Source organism: Lampris incognitus, chromosome 4 (assembly GCF_029633865.1).
Source record: "Lampris incognitus isolate fLamInc1 chromosome 4, fLamInc1.hap2, whole genome shotgun sequence".
In the NCBI taxonomy this organism is placed as follows: domain Eukaryota; kingdom Metazoa; phylum Chordata; class Actinopteri; order Lampriformes; family Lampridae; genus Lampris; species Lampris incognitus.
In genome coordinates, this window is record NC_079214.1 from 10,417,669 (window position 1) to 10,440,795 (window position 23,127).

Sequence of the window (23,127 nt, forward strand, 5' to 3'; positions counted from 1 at the left end):
TGAGTGCTGGAAAAGCTATCACCATCATATCACATTTAACAGACAGTGTGATAAAGGGCCATCACATCCAGTCCTTGCTTAAAAACAATGGGATTTTTAATAACGACAGTCCCCGCCGGATGAATATTCTGAGTCGAGAGGAATTTATTGCACCACTGCGAATGAATTACTTTAGTTAGTGAATCGACGTGGTGAAAAGAGAGTCTAGGCATGAACTGGGATGCAAAACGGAGCAATAGAGTCCACACTAGAAAACGTGTGCTTCAGATTACCTGGCCTAGTAGGTAATTTAAGGTGCAACTCTGTGTGCTTTTTCTCTGAAGAAGAGCTTGAACACTCGAAACGTCACTTGATGGTGTACCATTAAACTGATCATGGGAGCAGGATCTAGTGTGCAGACTCTATTTTTTCATTTTTCATATGTTCATCATCTAGTATTTATCGTTTGGATGTGCATGCTTTCGTAGACTTATTTCTAAACTGTAATGCAAACCATTACATTAACACACTAACTTAAAGGCATCGTCGTTTTTCATGGCAAAAGGCCCGAAACTGCAGAAATTGTTGACAGTGTTTTGAAAATCAAGGCTCTCATGTTACTCAAATAACCCAAATGGGGCATCTAGGTAGCGCAGCAGTCTATCCCGTTGCCTACCAACACGGGGATCGCTGGTTTGAATCCCCGTGTTACCTCCGGCTTGGTCGGGCGTCCCTACAGACACAACTGGCCGTGTCTGCGGGTGGGAAGCCGGATGTGCAGCTGGCACTAGCGCCTTCTCTGGTCGGTCGGTTGGGGCGGGGCGCCTGTTTGGGGGGGGAGGGGGAACTGGGGGGGAATAGCGTGATCCTCCCACGCGCTACATCCCCCTGGTGAAACTCCTCACTGTCAGGTGAAAAGAAGTGGCTGGCGACTCCACATGTATGGGAGGAGGCATGTGGTAGTCTGCAGCCCTCCCCGGATCGGCAGAGGGGGTGGAGCAGCGACCGGGACGGCTGGAGAGTGGGGTAATTGGCCAAATGGAAGGGGGGGGGGGGGGTGTCCAAAATAAATAAATAAATAACCCAAATGCAACTAAAAGACATGTGTACTTACAATACGTGTGTTGACATGTGTACTTACAATGCCATTCTGGACACTGAAGCCCAGCTGATACTTCAGATCTGGTCTCTTGATAAGGACGGTGGTGACGGGGGGACAGCTGACGATGTTCAGTTTGACCTGGACCTGGTTCTTTAAACCCTTGAACACAGACACACACAGGTATAAAGCCATAGGGGGGTTCTACTTGTATATCGGTTGTTGTGATTTTCAAATCCCCCTCTCTCTCCGCCAGCCAGCGGCTCGTGCCGGCGGTCTCTCCCGTACCTTGATGATTCCCTGACAGGTGGCGAGCGGCAGCCCCACCAGGCTGGTGTTGTTGATGGACATGATCTGGTCTCCGATGCTGAGCTTTCCGGAGCGCGCCGCGGGGCCGCCGTTCATCATGTTGGCTAAGATGACCGTGGGGAGGATGGAGCCCCAGCCCGACTCTACGATCACCACGCCCAAGATCTCGCCTTTACTCTTCTCCAGCTGCAGCTGTGGAACAGCGGGCACGAAGGAGGCAGGGAAGGAGATCATTTTATTGGTCAGTTTTACAATAATTTCATCATGTGGTTGAATTGCAGTAATGATAATGACGTGGCGCTTTGGTCATCCCGGTAGGAATGACCCCTTTGTTTGCTCTCCATAGCACGATCAACGTGCAGGGTGTGATCCGGAATACGACCTCCAATGGCCACACTGTGTAAAAAAAAAAAAAAATCGACCTCGCCACAAATTACTCGTGTGGCTTTAATGTAGTTTTTCCAAGCAGCACTTCGGGGGCCCGAGGCCGGCTGACGAAATCCTTTCAGCTGGGAGCGCTCGCTTTGAGAGAAGCTTTGAGCCAAGTGCGCTGCACTTTCTGCCTCTTCATCATCATTTTTAATGGGTTTACAAGCTGCTGGGTTTTGTGAGATGAGTCGGATTTCTGACACACACACACACACACACACACACACACACAAACCCTTTCTGTGTTTTTAATCGCTCCCCCTCGTGCATCCGGCCACATGCACGTCGCGAGTAAAAGGTCATCTCGAAGACCAGACCAGCGACTGCTGCCAACAAACACATCCGTTTACTGCAGGAACACATGACACAAGTGTACTGTGTGCTGGTCCCTCAATAGTGTGTTTCATCTTAATGCCACTTGCACTGTAAAAAAAATCTTGTCATCACATCATCACATTGTTTTACTAACATACTATATATCTAATTACGACCATCTGTTGTTGGATATTTACATGTTTCATCCTAAATAGCATCGGTTTACTTTCCTAGTACTCAACAAGAATTAATTAGCATAGCATTTTCCCCCACTTCCGGTCTGGGAAAATGGCGGCGCGAATTCACGTTTGCGGCGGCCTCACCCAGTACCGTCCATGCAGTGTCTTTGTCCACGACCGTGTTTAAGTTTTGTCTTCGTTTGATGGCTGGATTGGCTGGGAGAGCTTGGTCTACTGCGTCCTGTGGGCCCAGGGACCACGGCCCTGCCCAGAGCTGTGCCTAGGAGGTAACACTGAGGGCAGTCTGACAGGATGCGGAAGCGGGCCGGCTAAGCTAACTGCTAGCCCATGCAGACCGGCGGTGTGGCGGCAGCCTCGCCTGGCGTTGACTGTGTTTTTGGTGTCGTTGTGTGGAGTGCGAGGAGGTGTGTCGAGGGTGACTGGCTGGGAGAACTGGCGTTGGATCAGCCGAGGGAGCCTGTTCTGCTGCATCCAGTGGGCCCAACGACCACGGCCCTGCCCGGAGCTGTGCCCGAAGAGGAAGCACCGAGGGCGGTCTGACAGGATACAGAAGAGGAGCAGGCTAAGCTAACAGCTAGCTAACTGTGTGCTCTTGTAGTTTTTAAATATGCGTTTTTGTCTTTGTGTTGCCCTGCTGTGGGCTGAGGGAAACAACAAAGTCTTCCTGATTCCCGATGCAATTACTTGTTTTAGATGAAATCTAAACAATTTAAGTAGCGTGATCGATGTGATTATTGTGTTAATGGAAGTGTGCCGACATTGTTTTTCTGTTACGTGGACAACGGTGTCCAGCCCTACACAACGGAGGGCTGTGTGTATGCAGGTTTTATCTTTCCTTCTTACCTCCAGCTACACAAGCTGATTATATACCGGCTAACACGCCTTCAGCCAGACAGGTGAAAACACACCGGTGAAGTTCGGTGGTGTTGTGACAGGCAGGAAGGAAATCCTCGCCACCGCAGCACGGGAACGACGGTGACGACAGATGAGTTAAGTTGAACAATTTCACGCTTCTGAAATTGTATGTGAAAATGTGAGGAAGTGTGTCAGACGATAATTTAAAGAAGGGATGATGCTGCGCTTAGTAATTCACTGTTTCACCCTTTAGATTGGGATTTTTTATTTTTTCAATTTTTTTGAGATGCTTCCAAGGCTTTCAGACGGGTCCTGTTTAGCATTCATTACTGTTCATTCAGCGGTTGCACAACTTGGTAAAATAGTCTGAATAAATATCTTGACTTGAATCTGCTTTGAGGCTTTTCATCTTAATAACACTTATCACATCCATTATCCGAACCGCTTATCCTGCTCTCAGGGTCGCGGGGATGCTGGAGCCTATCCCAGCAGTCATTGGGTGGCAGGCAGGGAGACACCCTGGACAGGTCGCCAGGCCCTCACACAGGGCCCCCCCCACACACACACACACATTCATACCTAGGGACAATTTAGTAATGCCAATTCACCTGACCTACATGTCTTTGGACTGTGGGAGAAAACTGGAGCACCCGGAGGAAACCCACACAGACATGGACAGAACATGCAAACTCCACATAGAGGATGACCCGGGATGACCCCCAAGGTTGGACTACCCCGGGGCTCGCACCCAGGACCTTCTTGCTGTGAGGCGACCGCACTAACCACCGTGCCACCCATACATATATATATATATATATATGTGTGTGTGTGTGTGTGTGTGTGTGTGTGTTTAAGTATGTATGTATGTATATATATACGTATGTGTATATATATATATAAAATATATCTTTGCTCCTGAGTTGTTGAGCTCTTTTTTTGACATTGAAGGTTTCATTGCAACATCCTGTGGACATACATACATACACACACACACACACACACACACACATATATATATGTGTGTGTGTGTGTGTGTGTATATAAAATGTATATGTATATGTTAATCCAATTTTCTCAGTTGAACAAAATCAAATCTCTAATTTGGCTACCCCATATATGAAGTGATTATGGCACTGTAGCTTCACAGCGAGAAGGTCATATGTAGGGTTAAATCCTGGTCCTGGTCCTTTCTGTATGGAGTTTGCATGTTCCCCCCCAGCCCCACACATGTCTGATGTACAGGGATGAATAGAAGGGTTGTATGGTGTAATATGTGGTATGGCATGTGAAGCCCTTTGGGATATGTGTGGTAAGGGGCTATATTGAAGAACCTGAACCTGAGTTTGTAGCCTGCACCTAATTTAATTCAGCTCGTTCACACGTATGAGCGGGCATATTTCACTACGAAAATTAAGTTTACCCAACTCATTTACATGCGTAATACTGGTAACCTGTATTCGGTTTAACTGAGTTCAATAAATCTCATGTTAAGTGACTTTGTTTTACCAAGAAAATGAAGTTCATCCAACTTAATGACATGGCTACTACTAGTAATCTGTAATTGATTTTGCCGACTTTACTTAAAGTGACTTGCAACGAGCTATGCATACTTTGCTGCGACCTCTACCCCCAGCTGACGAAAAAAACATCTAAAATCCAGGGTTGGTTTTTACCATGCTTCGTAGAGAGGGTCACTTCCTGTGAGCAAATAAAGATCACGTCTTGTTCACCGTTATTGCCACAACATTGCCTGAGCTTGTCGCAGTTAGGGTTGGGTACCGTTCACATTTTCACCAAGCTACAGCATACATGCTGCAGCTTGTACGTCATACCACAGCAACGGTACAGACAGGAAATCAGATTCACAGTCACGCCCGAACACGAAGAAAAGCACACGTCAAGGCAAGCAAATGCAAACCAACCTCTTTGCAGTTTTCAGAGTTGGAGAAGTGAATGAGGTCATCGTTGTACATCTCCTGGGTGTTGATGATGTCACTGTACTCCTTCTGGCTCAGGTCCTCGGGGTTAATGCCGTTGGCTCTGAGGAATTCCTGGTAAGCCACACTGAATGCCTGACCAATAGACTGTGCTATAAGCTGGGCCTGAAGACAGACACACACACACACACACACACACACACAAAAAACGTTTAGGGTACAGGAAGTTGAAGCAGAAGTAGAAGTGCGGTAGTACTACTGTCTGCAGTTCTAGCTCAGTAGCTATCCTTCACTGAGACAGAGAAAGATATAAGTCATAATGCAAGCAAACCTTCTGTGGCAACAAACAACACTTGTGCCAGAAATAATAGCGGGCGATACAAATTGATTTCCCCTGTCAGTGGCTATTTGCGTTCATCTCAACGACAGACAGCTCACAGCCATCCTGCCAGCCCGGCAAAATGAAGTCCATAAACCAACACAAGTTGAGCAGAAGTTTGCATTGCCAGATTGAGGCAAATAATGAAACCTATGGGGGGTTGAGAATCATTATTTGGCAATATATGCCTTGTAGGAGATGAAAAGTAAAAGTATGTAGGACGATGTGACTACGGAGCCTCTGAGGGGGAGGAAGCCTGTTCGGTATGCAGAGGCGGAACACACACAGTGTTGTTCTGCTGACATACTAGAACCACGCAGCACACTAGATGCTGATGTCCGCACAAACCTCAGAACACAATAAATACACAATATAATATAAACAATATTATATGAACAATATAATCCAGTGCACTCTCAGTGCAGGTTCTCTTTTCTAATTTTACTTTAAAGGTCAGTGGAAAAGGGCACCCGGGTAGCATGGCGGTCTATTCCGTTGCCTTCCAACACGGGGATCGCCGGTTCGAATCCCCGTGTTACCTCCGGCTTGGTCGAGCATCCCTACAGACACAAGTGACCGTGTCTGCGGGTGAGAAGCCGGATGTGGGTATGTGTCATGGTCGCTGCACTAGCGCCACATCTGGTCGGTCAGGGTGCCTGTTCGGGGGGGAGGGGGAACTGGGGGTAATCGCGTGATCCTCCCACGCGCTACGTCCCCCTGGCGAAACTCCTCACTGTCAGGTGAAAAGAAGCGGCTGGCGACTCCACATGCATCGGAGGAGGCATGTGGTAGTCTGCAGCCCTCCCCGGATCGGCAGACGGGGTGGAGCAGAGACTGGGACGGCTCGGAAGAGTGGGGTAATTGGCTGTGTACAACTGAGGAGAAAAAGGCAGTGGAAAATTTTTTTTTGAGAAGTGCATCCTCGGTTTCCTCCTCTGGGGGCTCCGGTTTCCTCCCACAGTCCGAAGACATGTAGGTCAGGTGAATCGGCCGTACTAAAAAATTGTCCCTAGGGTATGAACGTGTGTGTGTGTATGTTGGCCCTGTGTGATGGCCCGGCGGCCTGTCCAGGGTGTCTCCCCGCCTGCCGCCCAATGACTGCTGGGATAGGCTCCAGCATCCCCGCAACCCCGAGAACAGGATAAGCGGTTCAGGTAATGGATGGATGGATCTTCTGTTTCTCTAACACAGTAATGGGAGGTTTGTTTTGCTTCAAATGACATGAAAAGTCACCCACAAGCACAACGGGTCGGCCTATTCTGCAACGTCGTAAAGCACATCAGGGCCCTTTACCCTCCTGTTCCATTAAGATGTTTTACACAGAGCTTTTGAAGAGACTCAGTATGACAACATAGGAGGCCAGGGAGAGTTATAACAATTATGAATAAAGCCCATTAAAACACCCAACTATCCAAGATAACAACCCACAGATGAAGCATCAACAAATTATGATATGAAATAATGAGTCTTTTTTTCTTTCTTTCTCCTTTTTCTCTCCAATTGTATCTGGCCAATTACCCTATTTTCCGAGCCGTCCCGGTCGCTGCTCCAGTCCCTCTGCCGATCCGGGGAGGGCTGCAGACTACCACAAGCCTCCTCCAACACATGTGGAGTCACCAGCCGCTTCTTTTCACCTGACAGTGAGGAGTTTCACCAGGGGGACGTAGCGCATGGGAGGATCACGCTATTCCCCCCAGTTCCCCCTCCCCCCTGAACAGGCGCCCCAACCGACCAGAGGAGGCGCCAGTGCAGCGACCAGGTCACGTACCCACATCTGGCTTCCCACCCGCAGACACGGCCAATTGTGCCTGTAGGGACGCCCGACCAAGCTGGAGGTAACATGGGGATTTGAACCAGCGATCCCCGTGTTAGTAGGCAGTAATTTGACTAAAATGCCCAACCCCCCCATATGTGCATTAAAGCCTCAGACGAGACTCACTACATATAATCGTGTTATATGAGAGCCCGGGTGGCTCTGTTATTACTCTGGTAGCAAAATTAGGACAAAGAGAGGACACAATAGGACAGGACGATGGAACAACCATGACTATACAGCCCAGTATGAACTGCTGGCCATTTGGTGTGACAGTATCTTTTCCGGTCCAGTTTTGCAAAGTCTGGTTCAGCAAGAAAACCAGTGGCTGTGTGGTAAAACAAGCCATTCTGCAGATGGATTTACAATGGTTTGGACTTTTCTCCCTGCGCAGTGCATGAGCCTGCTCAACCGTCATCTTTAATAAGTTATTAAAGATGACGGGTCAACTGCACCACCGTCATTTCAAGGGAACCGCCACCTTTCAGATGAATATTGGAGCGAAGAGTAGAAAAACAAAGGTAGAGGAGAATAAATTCACAAGTAATCATGAAAAAGGATTCCCTGTGGACTAACGGAGAGCAAACACAAGTGATGAGAATAATTGGCCCAATGAGATAACGCCTGCTGAAAAAAAGTTAGGATGAGCAATTCATGGGTTTTATCTTGCTTTTACAGTGTTTTGCTATCGAACGTCTTGCCTCCAAAGATAACGTGCATGTTTGAGAAGGTCGGAGTAACTTATATACCGAATAAGTCACTTTACATGGCGCCAGGTGGAACAACTGTCTGATTGGTCTTGATGCATGCTCAGTAATCCAGGTGAGAAAATCCCAGAAAGTTGAATCAGTTCATCTGGACACAACATTTACTGACAGAAACGTCTCATCATCATCTAAGGGAACTCTTCAAACTCAACTGACTGCATGTATCCCCACCCTTATAAACAATACAGTGGCATAACAACCGAAACCAATGACCAGTTTCATATGCAAATATGGGTGTGACCATTAACTAGAAATACAATGGCCATGTGTACTAGTCACAGAGGATTGGGGACTGTTACAATCACAGCATTGTAAGGTGGCGACATGCATAATGATCGAAACCAATGACCAGGTTTATGCTAATATTATATTGTTATCTACTGCTACTACTTTCGGCCGCTCCCGTTAGGGGTCGCCACAGCGGATCATCCGTTTCCATCTCTTCCTGTCCTCTGCATCTTCCTCTGTCACACCAGCCACCTGCATGTCCTCTCTCACCACATCCATAAACCTCCTCTTTGACCTTCCTCTTTTCCTCTTCCCTGGCAGCTCCATATTCAGCATCCTTCTCCCAATACACCCAGGATTATGTCATTATATTCACATGAAACTGGTCATTGGTTTCCATCATTATGCAACTGTAGTTACTGAAGACTGAAGAACGGAATGCATATGTGTGAATGAGAGGGAGGACAGTGGAATGGTGAGGATGCAAGGAGTAGAGGTGATGAAGGTGTATGAGTTTAAATACTTGGGGTCAACTGTCCAAAGTAACAGGGAGTGCAGAAGAGAGGTGAAGAAGAGAGTGCAGCCAGGGTGGAGTGGGTGGAAAAGAGTGTCAGGAGTGATTTGCAACAGAAGGGTACCAGCAAGAGTTAAAGGGAAGGTTTCCATGATGGTAGTGAGACCAGCTATGTTGTATGGTGTGGGGACAGTGGCACTGACAAAAAGACAGGAGGTGGAGCTGGAGGTGGCAGAGTTGAAGATGCTAAGATTTTCATTGGGAGTGACGAAGAAGGACAGGATTAGGAATGAGTATATTAGAGGGACAGCTCAAGTTGGACGGTTTGGAGAGAAAGCAAAAGAGGCAAGATTGAGATGGCTTGGACGTGTGTGGAGGAGAGATGCTGGGTATATTGGGAGAAGGATGCTGAATATGTAGCTGCCAGGGAAGAGGAAAAGAGGAAGGCCAAAGAGGAGGTTTATGGATGTGGTGAGGGAGGACATGCAGGTGGCTGGTGTGACAGAGGAAGATGCAGAGGACAGGAAGAGATGGAAACGGATGAGCCGCTGTGGCAACCCCTAATGGGAGCAGCCGAAAGTGGTACTAGTAGTAGTTCAGACTGAAGATGTCACTTAGCTGTGATGAAATGTATCTGTCAGTAAACATTGTATCCAGATGAACTGATTCAACCTTCTTTGAACCGTCTGACTTCCTTTAGAAACCATATGCAACAGCTTAACCTGCTCCCAATTCCGCGAGACGGGGCACATCAAAATAGATCTGTTTCTGTTAGGGACAAAACAAGTGACACAGCTGTCCACCATAATACCTACAAACACACAAATCACATTATCGGTTTTCACTTACATCCTCCGACTCAAAGACGTGGCAGATCATCTTGTACTGTTTCTTGGCCTCGGGTGCCCCGGGAGTGGTTTCAATACAGTCCTGAGAGGCTGTGCGGGGCATGCGGCGTCTCGCCATCAGAACCACAATGTTCCCGATGTCAGCGATGTAAGAGATGGTGCGGAGTGCATTGTCCATCATTGTTTCCTGAGGGCAAACCAACCAAAAAGACACAATATAAACACATGTAAAATCTAAAACTGCATACAATGAAAGTGCCTCTTTCAAATTTAGCTGGAAACCACTTTTTTGGATTTAAGAACCCCCCCCCCCTTTTCTCCCCAACTGTACTTGGCCAATTACCCCGCTCTTTCGAGCCATCCCGGTCGCTGCTCCAGCCCCTCTGTTGATCCGGGGAGGGCTGCAGACTACCACATACCTCCTCCGATATATTTGGAGTTGCCAGCCGCTTCTTTTCACCTGACAGTGAGCAGTTTCGCCAGGGGGACGTAGCGCGTGGGAGGATCACGCAATTACCCCCAATCCCCCCCAAACAGGCACCCTGACCAACCAGAGGAGGTGCTAGTGCAGCAACCAGGACACACAACCACATCCGGCTTCCCACCCACAGACACGGCCAACTGTGTCTGTAGGGACGCCCAACCAAGCCAGAGGTAACACGGGGATTCGAACTGGCAAGCCACATGTTGGTAGGCAATGGAATAGACTGCTATGCTACCCGGGCGCCTGGATTTAAAAAAATGTTAACAACATGTTTCATGTACGTTACGGAGACTCTGTGAGCAAAACGAGGCCCTGTGTGTTGCAGTAAAATGGGGTGTTTTGTGAGAAAAGGGTCTAATAAGGTAGCGGACATGTACATTTTCAAGGGAGTCCCTCCAGGCAGCCGTTAAACAGAGAAACACGACTGCATCAGAATCCTTAATTTCAACTGAGAAAATGAATCGACAGTGTAAATCCACAGCGTATATGAGGGTCGCTGTGCTGCCAACAGCTGCATGCATGTGTGTTCATTTACGCTGCATGTACTGTCCTGTACAAGCTTGGCTTAGTGCCTTTTGAGGCTTGTCGTTTCCTGTCTGGCCATCACAGTGGCTTAGAGGTTCGCACAGTTGCCTCACAGCGAGAGGGTCCTAGGCTCAATTCCAGCCCATCTGTGTGGAGTTTGTATGTTCTTCCTGTGTTTGCGGTGGCTTTCCTCATGTTTCCTCTCACAGTCCAAAGACATGCATGTCAGGTGTAGTGGACTCTATACACTGCTGTATGTGTGTGTGTGTGTTACTGGGTCCTGTGATGGACTGGTGACCTGTCCAGTGTGTCTCCCTGCCTTCTGCCCTATGCATGCTGGGATAGACTCCAGACCCCCGCTACCCTGATTAGGATTAAGTGGCTCTAGATAATGGATGGCTTTCTATCGCAGCTACATGTCAGCTGTGAGTCTTTTCAAGGTATCGAAACAAAATCCAAAATAAATCACTGACTACCAATTTCATAAAGAACAGAGGGAATATGGTCAGGAACGTCTTATTACTGCATCACAGTAATGCAGTAAGGAGGGCACTGGTGCTGTAGCGGCACTCGAAGGTAGTGGTTTTTTATCCAGCCAATTCCAATATTGGCAAAGATGAATGCAGTGATTTTACAAGGAAACGCACCGCGTCTGTGGGGGAGACGGACTAGTATCTTTATCTTGATTTAGCTCATGATGTTTTTTTGTCGACTGTTTTTTTTCCGCATGGCTGTTGTTTCTTACCTTAACAATTGCTCTTTTTGTTTATCAGTGCCAGGAGCCCGGTGCAAGCTGTGGCACACTTTTTTTTGCATTGCTCAATAAAGGCTTGTAAAAACCCCGAAGCGCTATCTCAAGGGTGCCAGCGCGAGTGGCTGGCAGATGGAAGGAGGAAGAAAAGAGACACTGCATTGCAGCACATTAGTTTCTGCCAGGCTGCTGCCCGCCCACACACACACACACACACATATTCTGACAAAGCTGCCGCTGTTCATTCAGCTAGGCAACAGTTCTCACTCACCGAATGACAACCAATGAATTACTTATTCCATATACATTAACATACTATGCCCCCCGACTGACCAGAGGAGGCGCTAATGCAGCGGCCAGGACACATACCCACATCCGGCTTCCTACCCGCAGACACGGCCAATCGTGTCTGTAGGGACGCCCGACCAAGCCGGAGGTAACACAGGGATTCGAACCGCTGATCCCCGTGTTGGTAGGCAACGGAATAGACCGCCACGCCACCCGGACGCCCAATGGAGCAAATGATTGATAAACTTTCTCAACCCATTAGACTTTCGCTTGAGCGGTTTAAACCTCAAAACAGAGGGAAGGAAGTCAAACTGTCTGTAAAGCCGGTGTTCAGCGATCTCCAATAGTGGTTTTCAGCTTGACACCAATGACCTTGCCAGCCATCGTAGGGTTTTTGGTTTGCCCCAGTTGGTGGAAGATAGGATTCCCACAACGAGCACCTAATGGAGACTGTGACGGCTGGTTCGCCCATTCAGCTGTGGAAGGGTGTCATTACTTTTTCTGCATACACTCAAAGAGTTCGGCTTTCTGAAAAAAAAGCCTCGTGTCAAATGTCCCATGACGATCACACCTCCGGGGTAAATCCAGACAGCTAGCTACTGATGTATTCACGCAGAGCTTCTAAAGAGTGTGACTAGGGTATGTGCTCAACTGGAGCAATAGACGATTCAGAAGAGGAGTTAGAGAGACCTAAACCCGAGCAGTTCCAGTCTGTGTTGAGGCCCGTTTACACCATTAACCAAAGTGAAGAGAAAAAGGGGTATGTAGCAAATGATAATTTCAGTTTCATCTCGACACACATGAATAACCGACTGCAGATATTCCAACTTTAGATTACACATTTTCTCATATGAAACAGATGGTATTTGTTTCTACATTACACTATGGCTCTTTGCAATTTGCATGCTCTCCAAGCCAGCTTTCATGGACAGATGTTCACGTGTCTCCCTGGCTCCATCAATCTATTCTTATCCTTCCCCCTAATGTAATACTGATAAGGACGTTAAGAGATTAAACAAATAATACTATGATGGGGGCAAAGGAGAAGGACCGCGTGCCCATCGTTATGTCACAGTTATTGTGACAGGGCCTTTCATCTTTGGCGTAATGCCTCTACCCCTTCTGTGCTTAGTGGCACTTACCTGTGAGTCTGCATTGAGGACTTTGATCCTCTGGGTGGAGATAAACAGGTCCACTTCAGTTAAGGTCTGAGCATCTCCTTCTGGGCTCTGCAGGAAAGGAGACACAAACAAAAGGGCGAGGGGATCAGATCACCTCACTGTGCTACACAGACTCCAAACACTTTGACTGTACAATCTAGCCTACTCTGCTAGACAACATTTGTTAACTTTCTGAAAGATATCTTCGAATCCCATTAACATGTGCCCTACAAAGTCCATAATGAAAACAGCCATGTTTCTGAGAGGGCATACATGCATGCATGCATAAAGCAGTTTGGGGTTCAGTTTGGGGACTGCTGAGAGGATGGATAGATGGGAGGTTTGGTGTGGAGGTGAGATGGAAGAGTCAGAAAAGAGAGGTAGACATCTGTTTAACAGTGATGTTAGCTTACATCGATTGGCCTGGCACGGGGATGGTAACCTGGCGCTGCTACAAGAAAGAGCATAAGCACTAAGCCCTAACCAGCTGGCTATTATGCCAGCGAATAGCATGCAGCCTCAGCACAGCACAGGCCTGCACATATTTTGCTCTAATCAGCGTGTGCTTCAGACTAATGAAATTATGTTTGATTCTGCTTAGTTAACAAATGCCTGATGCATTTAAAATGAAGCCGCATTACTGCAAATCAGAGGAGAACTGTCAGGGCCCTCTAGGCCGTCAGAAAGGGCCCAAGATATTCTAAAATATAATATTTAAAAAGTCATCAGTCCTCATTTGATTTTTTATCAATTCATAACTTGAAAATCAACATCTAAACAAATGTTTCTGAGGAAATAAAAATGTAAAACCTGCCTATTTAGTGCGTGTTGGAATGTGAAGGGTTAAATTGAAAGAGGCCCCTTTGTCTCCCTATCGGAATTTTACTGCCTCTGCAGTTGCTGGGAAGAAGATGCTGCGCTTTCAGCTCTGTGATTGGTGGCCCAGCTGTAATTAGAGAGCCGAGCGACAGTAACTCAATGAGAGAATAATTTCAAATGACAGTCAAATTGACCAGTCACATCTTCTCTCTAAATGGGCGGGCTTTGTAATCGCTAACTTTGACAAGTTCCTCCCCCTGTGGGGGGGTCGCGAATCACAAGCTAGCGAAAAAATAAAAAAACGGCGATAGCCTGTTGCTTCACGATGGCAGCCGTGAGTAACGTTACCGCTAGCGAGGAGGACAACGCTGCGAATTTATCATCCATGCTGTTTTCAAGATTAACTTTTAAAGAAAAGTTGGCGTTAATCGGCAAAGGAAGACCCACCCACCCAGTTGGTAAATTATTTAAAATCTAATAACCCGCCGTGCCCACTGATTTTATTCTGGCCGCCGCCACTGTTATGTATATGTTACGGTTTATTTGGGGAAACGGTCATTATGCAGAATGACCGGTCAATCTGTAAATTTATCAACTCAGCGGTCATTATACACATTTCCTGTAACACATATAACATATATAGGCCGCTGTCCCAAGCTACAAAATTATTTATTAACAATATTGCTTGTTTGTGGTGGTGGGTTCCCAGAATGCCATGGTCACTGTCCACTGTCCATGGTTCTGAAGTGTCTGTGGCTAATGCTAACGGTCACGTTGTCATGACGCGCATGACATTTTGTTGGTTTTGTGTGGTAGGAGTGGATGGCTGTCATGTGTTTTGCACCCCTGCCCTTTGTCACCATATTCCGCCGAAGTGCACAGACAGCTTTTGCGATTATTTGTAAAGGAGAATTTGGTGTTTTTTGGATTTGGTGATAACTCTCACTCTCTCCGCGCTGTTTGCTCGCTGCATTACTAAGGCTGGACTAGTGTCTTAATTTTTCGTTTCAGAGTTGGACTTGTCGTAGGTAACTTTTGCAGTGCTACAGGAGAGGAGACAGTAAGCTAGGCTGGTAGTTTCCCCCCCCCCCCAACGAGGGAAGGGGGTTCAGAGGGCCAAGGTTTAAGACTCACGGTTCGCTACTGCTGCAAATATTTTCTGAGCGCATAAGCATGGCAGTAATGGAATATTTAACATAATGAATTGTGGACTGTTCATTTCAGGGTGCACTTATTGACATTCATTAGCGCTTCCATTCTTTTTTCACCTTGACGGGGAACAATGCAGCGTTTAGTAATACAATTTTTCCTCTGTGTTTTCACAGGAGGTTCTCAAGAAATAAATGGTTCGCCCAGGTAAGCTCTTCCCCATCTCTTAATGATACGTAAAACACGGCTACTAAGAGACGACCATGTGTTGAACTGCATATGTAACTCATCAACCTCAAACAGGATATAAAAGGAGGTTTAGTTGATGGTACATGGTCTATTTGTACACTGTTAAATGACAGTGAGTGACATGTGTTGAGAGAATTACAAGAATAAGGGTAAGTGTAAAACACCTAATGCTAATGTGGTTTTACACCTGAGTAAAGGTATTATAAGTATCTTCGCACAGGAGGTAAAGGATTTGTATTGCATACATAATGCAGCTGAGAAAGTACTGAGAGAAAATGGGGGTCTAACAACACCATGTAAACGGGAGTTGTACAAATGTAGTGTGCTCATAAGCCCTTTGAGAAAAATTCCAATGCTGATCAAATGTCCTTTTTGAGATCTGTGGTGTACTTAAGGCAACAGCTAGCCAATATGTATATATATATATATATATATATATATATATATATATATATATATATATATATATATATATATATATATATATATATATACACATACATACAAACACACACACATATATATATATACATATATATACACACACACACACACACACACACACACATATATATATATATATATATATATATACACATACATATATATATATCCAACTCACTAATGCGTTTGTAGCTGCACATTTTAATGTCTGAAGTTGCGCAAGACTTTCCCGGGGGAAAATGAAAGAATGCAAAGGTTCTTAAATCTTCACCATAGCAACCAAATGCAGGAAAAGAAGGCAGGTAGCAGCGAGTTTGAAGATGCAAGGCTGTGTTGGATAAACAGCAGATATGGCATAAGAAGCTCATAAAACGTCTTTATCAACGGATACTAGAACATCGACAGCTGAAACCCAGATTCAGTTGTGTTTTTTGGCAAGACACTGGTGACTCCATTTTGAATGTTTTCTTTCAAACAGACCAATGGAATTTGGAGTGGTCGAACACCAATACCATTACCAGTATCACCACAATGTAGCTTTCGGTAAGTAAAAAAATAAATAAATGATTGAACCGCAGCACTTTGGCATACTGTAAGACAGACTGAAGGACACTGACTTTTACTGTTGTTTTATTTACTGAAATTATGCAACGGTCCTTTTGAGCTTGGGGTGACACATTAAGGAACACTAGCTGATGCACTGTACATTTTTCCAGCAGAAAACAAAATGGTCACAGGGTGTCTTGTAATATTTCCACAATGTGAAACTCCTGTTTTATGGTGATAAAATAGAAGTCATTGAGGCATTGTTTATGGCACCATCAACCAGATTTCTGCCCTTGACACCGAGGAAATTCTCAAATGTATAGGATTTTTTAAAATTAAGTGGCTATATAGTGAGAACTTAAATCGCCCTTTCCTTTTTGTGGACATAGAGATGTTTTGTTATTGATATTGTCTTAGAAACGTTTTTCTTTCTTTCTTTCTTCCTTCCTTTTTTTTGGCCAAATAGACATGAATCTAGCACTAGGATGTTGTGGGGAAATGTTGACCCATGTACCTTCAACCCTTACAAGCTGTATCAATTTTTTGGAAGTAATTATTTTAGCACTAATTTGCTCATTTTGTACTTTCATTGTGTTGCTCGAAACAAGCTAATACAGAAGTATATAAGTGTATAGTGAAGTAAAGGGGTTCACCCATGTTTTCTCACTAGACTTCTCCTGCCGCCTTGTGGCTCCAGTGTGTAAAAAACGTGACGATGAATTGGTTTTGATTGTGAAGATTGTAAAGATATGGTTCTTTTGTTTGCACTGACTACATTGTGAATTTGAAGGGGGGGGTTTACAATCTGGGTTTTATGTCGTAGTTTTTGTCATCATGTGTATCAGTTATGATTCAATTCTACTCACCGTGTATCCATCTTGCACATGGCAGCGCAGCTGGACTCAGCTTTACAACGATGTCTTATGGGACAACTGAACAGTCTCAGACATGTTTCAAAAAGTCTAATTTAACCCAATTATGTAAACCACGTAATTGGAAGTAAAAAAAGTGCAAGCTAAAAAAAATTATTTCTGAAAATGTCCAATATGATCAATGGTGGATGACGTTGCTGATCTACTTCCTGATTCAACTTGCAGGAATGAGCAGCCTATACTTACCGTAGGCAGTAGTAACCATCCATAAACTAGCCAGCCAACACAATAGAGATGTCATAGATATAGGGCAGTCATGGACACAGTCTGACTGAGACACTAAGGGGGGGGTTTGTTGTTTAGAGAACACGTTTAAGACTCCTGTTCAGTTGCCTCATAAGACACGATTGTAAAGCTGAGTCCAGCGGTGATCTCTTATCCAAAATCTCCACAACAGAGGCCGCTTATCCATCCATCCATTCCACTCATCCATTATCCAAACCGCTTATCCTGCTCTCAGGGTCGCAGGGATGCTGGAGCCTATCCCAGCAGTCATTAGGCAGCAGGCGGGGAGACACCCTGGACAGGCCGCCAGTCCATCACAGGGCCGACACACACACACAAATATTCAGACCTAGGGACAATTTAGTATGGCTGATTCACCTGACCTACATGTCTTGGACTGTGGGAGGAAACCGGAGCACCGGGAAGAAACCCTTCTTGGTGTGAGGCGACCGTGCCGCCTAGAGCCGGTTAGTAAAATGAAATCATAACCGATATGCACGATGGCAAAAAGAATGAGAATAAAACCCAGGTCATAAAAAAGGGAATTATTCTTTAAGAATAATACACCAGCAGCACTAACCTTCCTAGCTAAGGACGTTGTCTTTCTGTAAAGCCCCTTGAGGCAAATTTGTAATTTGTGATATTGGGCTATACAAATAAAATGGACCCGACTTGACTTCCCATAGGACCGGGTTAAGAACCCCCATGGTCTAACTGATGTCAGCTAGCATGAGAAAGGAAAGACTGGACAGGACAACCAAAAAGAACAAAACAAAAAACAAAACACTCACACACAGACAATTGAAACATGAAAGGAAAGGTGAGGGTGGGATGAAGTTGGCCATTGTCCTTCCTTTTGTTTTGATGTCTTACACACCGCCTTTTTCTTGATTTTGGCAGCCTTCTGAACCCTCTGGCAGGCAGGCAGGCAGGCAGGCAGGCAGGCGTTGGGAGAGGACAGGGTCATCGGACACGGGAGCACCAAAAACAGGGGGAACAGGGGGAGTGGAGGAGGAGGAATAATTAAAGAAGGTAAAAAAAACAGAAAGTAAGCCACCCAAACCCCGAAGCAAACAGCAGATGTGCTATCGTTTGTAGGGTGTGTGCGTGTGTGTTTGTGTGTCTGTGATGGGGGATTTTGGTGATAGCACAGGCGTGTTGTGTGTCAAAGACAAATCAAAACAGCAATTACAGAGGGTAATAATTGCTCTTTTCTTCCCTTTGAGCGCAACATATCCAAAAAATGCATGCAAAGATGAAGTGACAGCTTCCTTGCACACTGAACATCTAAATAAAGCCATTCTTAGAAGGAGTCGATATTTTTTTTTTATTCAATTCAAGGATGCTTCTGAAGGCATGTTTGTTACCTGCATGGAGTTTTTCATGTACGTAAAGAGGGAGAAACATGAAAGCTTCTTTCATCTAAAAGCATTTCAGCCAAACAAGGCTGCCGGCTGGAGAATGCTGTGGTGCTGTGATACAGCGCCGCGCCTCCGACGGCACTTGTTCCCCAAGACATACTGCTCTCATCATCCTTCATGTCAGTCTAAATGGTTTCACCAGGAAGGACTCATGAGAAAACAAGAAAAGAAAAAAACAAAACCCCAAAAAACACACACAATGTCAGGGGAGAGAGGAACTGAAGCTGGGGGCACGGGACAGAGGCAGCACGGAGCGAGGAGCGAGGAGCGGGACTGCGAAAATGGGACAATTTCAAAGCATAAGCCCTATTCGCATGGGACTAGTATTACCTGGGGACCTTGTGTGATTCAGAAATTACCCCCCCCCCTGTGTTTCATGTGGCACATTCACACTGGTTAAGTGAGGTCTGTATTTTACTCAAATTTACTGACACTCCCCTCCCCCCGATATTTTCCTCTGCAACCACGTCTGGAACGTCTTTAGGTAGAGTCGTTACTGCATGCTGTCATGCATCTCATCCATCTCATCGTCTTTGGATTGGAGCTTGCTCTTTCTGCGAACGAGTCTCCTGAATTTGCACCACATTGCATTATTTCCACCACAGCCTCCATAATTCTGGAGAGGAAAAGAGGCAGAAAAAGGTGTGGCGGGAAAAAAAAAAAACCTTGCTAAAAAAAAACATGACCCCATATTACTGATATGTTAATTCGCACGGGGCTAATATTATCAGACGACCTCTGTGTTTGCTGAACTGTGGTAGCTAATTTGCGGTGGAATTTTTATTTCACAAATTACGGACATGGCCGATTCACACGGGACTAAGATCTCAGACGACCTCCGCAATTATTACAAATGACTAGAGTTCCCAGGTAATACTAGTGCCGTGTGAATAGGGCTATAGCCACGATTTGCACAGGTGTGGGTTAATATGTGCCCCCCCCCAAGAAACAGGTGCAGGGTTTGCTGCCTGGACATCAGGCTTCAGGACGAGCTAGCACCCTCTCTATCTGGGCATCATTGGTGGGCGGGCAGGGGAAAGAGCCCCATCATACAATTAGACTGGATGTCTACTTGAGGCCGGCATACAGATGCTGGTTTAAGAGCAAGAGAAACCACCCAGAGGGGCAAGACATCTGACGAGTTCGTCTTTATTGTTTTTAACATTTGTTTTTCCATGTTTAGCTCTTCAGCTCTCACACGAGACAGAAATGCGATCTCACGTTCAAGAGAAGCCAAGCAAAGTAGAAACAGAAAATAGGAAAGAGTGAATAGGTTAAAGAAGCTGTTTAAATATTACATCAAATGGAATGAACATCATAGCAGAGACTTTCATGAATAAACCAAATGGAGGCGTTATAACTGCTGTGAGTCTCAACGTTGCCAGATGTACCATGGAAGGCGTTATCGTGCTTGTACGTGGGTGGGTTTACTTGTGTGTGCGTGTGTGCATCTGTGTGTGTGCATATGGAGCATGTGACTACTTGGTACTAGTTGTGAGGGTGATGAAAGTGAAGATTTAACTGTCAATATCTGCCATTTTCTGTTTGCCCGAGCACCCTCTTGGCCGTTCATTCTGCACATTGAGGACAATCCAGGAACAGAATGAACACTTTCTTCATAGATGCACTTTTCCCCAATTCAAGGACAGTCATAAAGACAAAAACAAAGAACACCGATGGCTGGTAGATAACTGTTGCCAATGGTTTAGTTTGCTCTGGGGCTTTACGTTTGCAGGGACAAAACATTGGTAAAAGATAGAGACAAAAAAAACAAAGAGCGAGAGAGAAGGAGTGATCAAAATTGGAAAGCTTTTAAAGGATGTGAGCCAACATCCTTATCCTGGTAAAGGGGGCTTCTTGTGACAAATCAGCAGGCTGGCGGGTGAAGGAGAGCAGCAGGCCAACTTCAGGGCTCGCCAGATTTCTGTGCTGGCTGAGGCAGATGGAGGTGTGCTTTACAAAGTTTACAATACCCCATGTTGTATTGAAAACTGAACAGCAGCATGAACCTCCAATAGTTTTCTATCCCTAAACTGTCCATCTCACAATTACCCCCCATCCCCATGTCTGTAATATTCTCGGATAAATGTACTTTGTTTGGCAGCTGAAGAAATTTCAACCTTCCACAGACAATCTAATACCGTTAGGGGGCGCCACAGCGGATCATCCGTTTCCATCCCTTCCTGTCCTCTGCGTCTTCCTCTGTCACACCAGCCACCTGCATGTCCTCCCTCACCACATCAATAAACCTCCTCTTCGGCCTTCCTCTTTTCCTCTTCCCTGGCAGCTCCGTATTCAGCATCCTTCTCCCAATATACCCAGCATCTCTCCTCCACACATGTCCAAACCATCTCAATCTTGCATCGCTTGTTTTGTCTCCAAACTGTCCAACCTGAGCTGTCCCTCTAATATAATCATTCCTAATCCGGTCCTTCTTCATCACTCCCAGTGAAAACCTTAACAGCTTCAATTCTGCCAACTCCAGCTCTTCTTCAGCCACTCCACTCTGCCTGCGCTCTCTTCTTCATCTCTCTCCTGCACTCCCCGTTACTTTGGACAGTTGACCCCAAGTATTTAAACTCATACGCCTTCATCACCTCTACTCCTTGCATCCTCACCATTCCACTGTCCTCTCCCTCATTCATGGATATGTATTCCACCTTGATCCTACTGACTTTCATTCCTCTTCTCTCCAGTGCATACCTCCACCTCTCCTCAACCTGCACCCTACTCTCGCTACAGATCACAATGTCATCCGCAAGCATCATAGTCCATGGAGACTCCTGCCTGATCCTGTCCGCCAACCTGTCCATCAAAAGGGCTCAGAGCCGACCCTTGATGTAATCCCACCTCCACCTTGAACCCATCTGTCATTCCAACCGCACACCTCACCACTGTCACACTGCCCTTCTGCAGACAATGATAGCACAATTTCTACAACACTATAGTTGAGTCCATTCTTATCTCCTCTATAGCTGTCTGGTTTGGGTCTGAGCCCTTTACTGGGGTAATGGTGTGCAGGCAAGATGCCCTGCCACACCATGGACATTAATGCACACCTATGGATATTAACTCCGTGCTGCTGGTAACCAGGACCTACCAGGAATTCTCTGACATTTAGGCTATGTGGAATTCACAAAGACTGTACGGCCTTGTTCAGCTACAGGATGTATAGTTAGTATTTTGGAGTCGTATGTATACTGTACTTGATATCACCTGCGTTTTTAGGTCAGTTCTCCAGATTTATATTCCTATGTGTTGTTTTATGTATGAAGACTGTATATTAGACAACATCTGTCTTCGAAGTATCTCCTCATTGTGGAACTGTTAGGTTATTGCTCATTTGTAGAGTAACCTCAGAGGTGAAAGAACACCTTTCGTATGTACTAGGCCTTTTCTGCTCACCCTGAACCATTCACCTAAGACAAGTGTTTACTGATGACAGCATTCTCCATCTCACCTTCACAGGAAGAACACACTGGTTTTAGTAATACCCACTTTGTACTTAAAGCTACAGTCCACAACTGGTGCACACAGTGGCTGTCTGTCGTACGTCTGCCATTGCTCTGGTCAGATATTATCAACGCTGTTCACTTTATTACTTGTGAAAGAGAAAACCAGCCAATGTCGCATTGCTTTCGTTTCCTTTGGAGGCTTTCAGTGGTCTGATTTTTTGCCAAACAAATTCACAATGCGATGGCAAAGTACACACTGTTCCTTGTTGTCAGTGTTGTCACCGTACGCCACATAACCGTGGTGCCACGTGACATTATGGATTGTACCTTTAAGAAGGAGAATTTATTTGTGTTTCCAAAATGTTGACCTGATACAGACTGTTGGTTTAGTATGGGTCCTGTATCTAAGTCTGGACTTATTGTCTTTTACCTACTGTGTCTATTTTTCCATCTGGTCTTTCTCTTGTGTAACTCAGGTACCGCGGAAACTTTATTTAATTTTTGTTCCAACTCACTGGCCAGCCTCCTTCAGATTAATTTTTCGATTGCAGAAGACTCATTCAGGAATAGAGACCAATAAAAACCATTTTTCAACGAGACAATATCAATTGGCAAAAGGACAACAGAATCCACAATCAAATGTCGAAAGCAATAAGAGACCAGGGGCCTCATGTATCAATCGTTGCTATGGGCGAATTTGTGCATACACACCCATGGGATTTTTTAGCCCTGAAGCTTGTCTCAGAGACCAGTGTAGAACCCGGGTAACCCCTGAATTTAGACACCGATTGGCTAACACCAATGTCTTTGCAGGCCTGGGTGATTGTTCATTGCAAGAGGTAGACAATAGATGTTAGGAGGAATGAATTACAAATAACCATCATGCTTTGCTGCTGACGGTCAGACAGTCTTGAGGGTTAAAAAATTCCATGGGGGTGTACGCACAAATTTGCCCATAGTAACGATTGATACACGAGGCCCCAGCTGACCAAGTGTTATTTTGGCCA

General features: G+C 45.7%; 1 protein-coding gene across 1 annotated transcript in view; it reads right to left on the minus strand.

The window, feature by feature from the left end:
• The window catches only part of apba2b (amyloid beta (A4) precursor protein-binding, family A, member 2b), a 39,837-nt gene that overhangs the window by 1,254 nt on the left and 15,456 nt on the right, over window positions 1–23,127 (minus strand). The window contains exons 7-12 of the mRNA XM_056278960.1: window positions 18,122–18,157; window positions 12,863–12,949; window positions 9,674–9,859; window positions 5,109–5,288; window positions 1,367–1,579; window positions 1,121–1,240 (exon numbers count right to left, since the gene is read on the minus strand). Coding sequence (XP_056134935.1) covers window positions 1,121–1,240; window positions 1,367–1,579; window positions 5,109–5,288; window positions 9,674–9,859; window positions 12,863–12,949; window positions 18,122–18,157 — 822 coding nt within the window. The remainder of the gene's footprint in view (window positions 1–1,120; window positions 1,241–1,366; window positions 1,580–5,108; window positions 5,289–9,673; window positions 9,860–12,862; window positions 12,950–18,121; window positions 18,158–23,127) is intronic.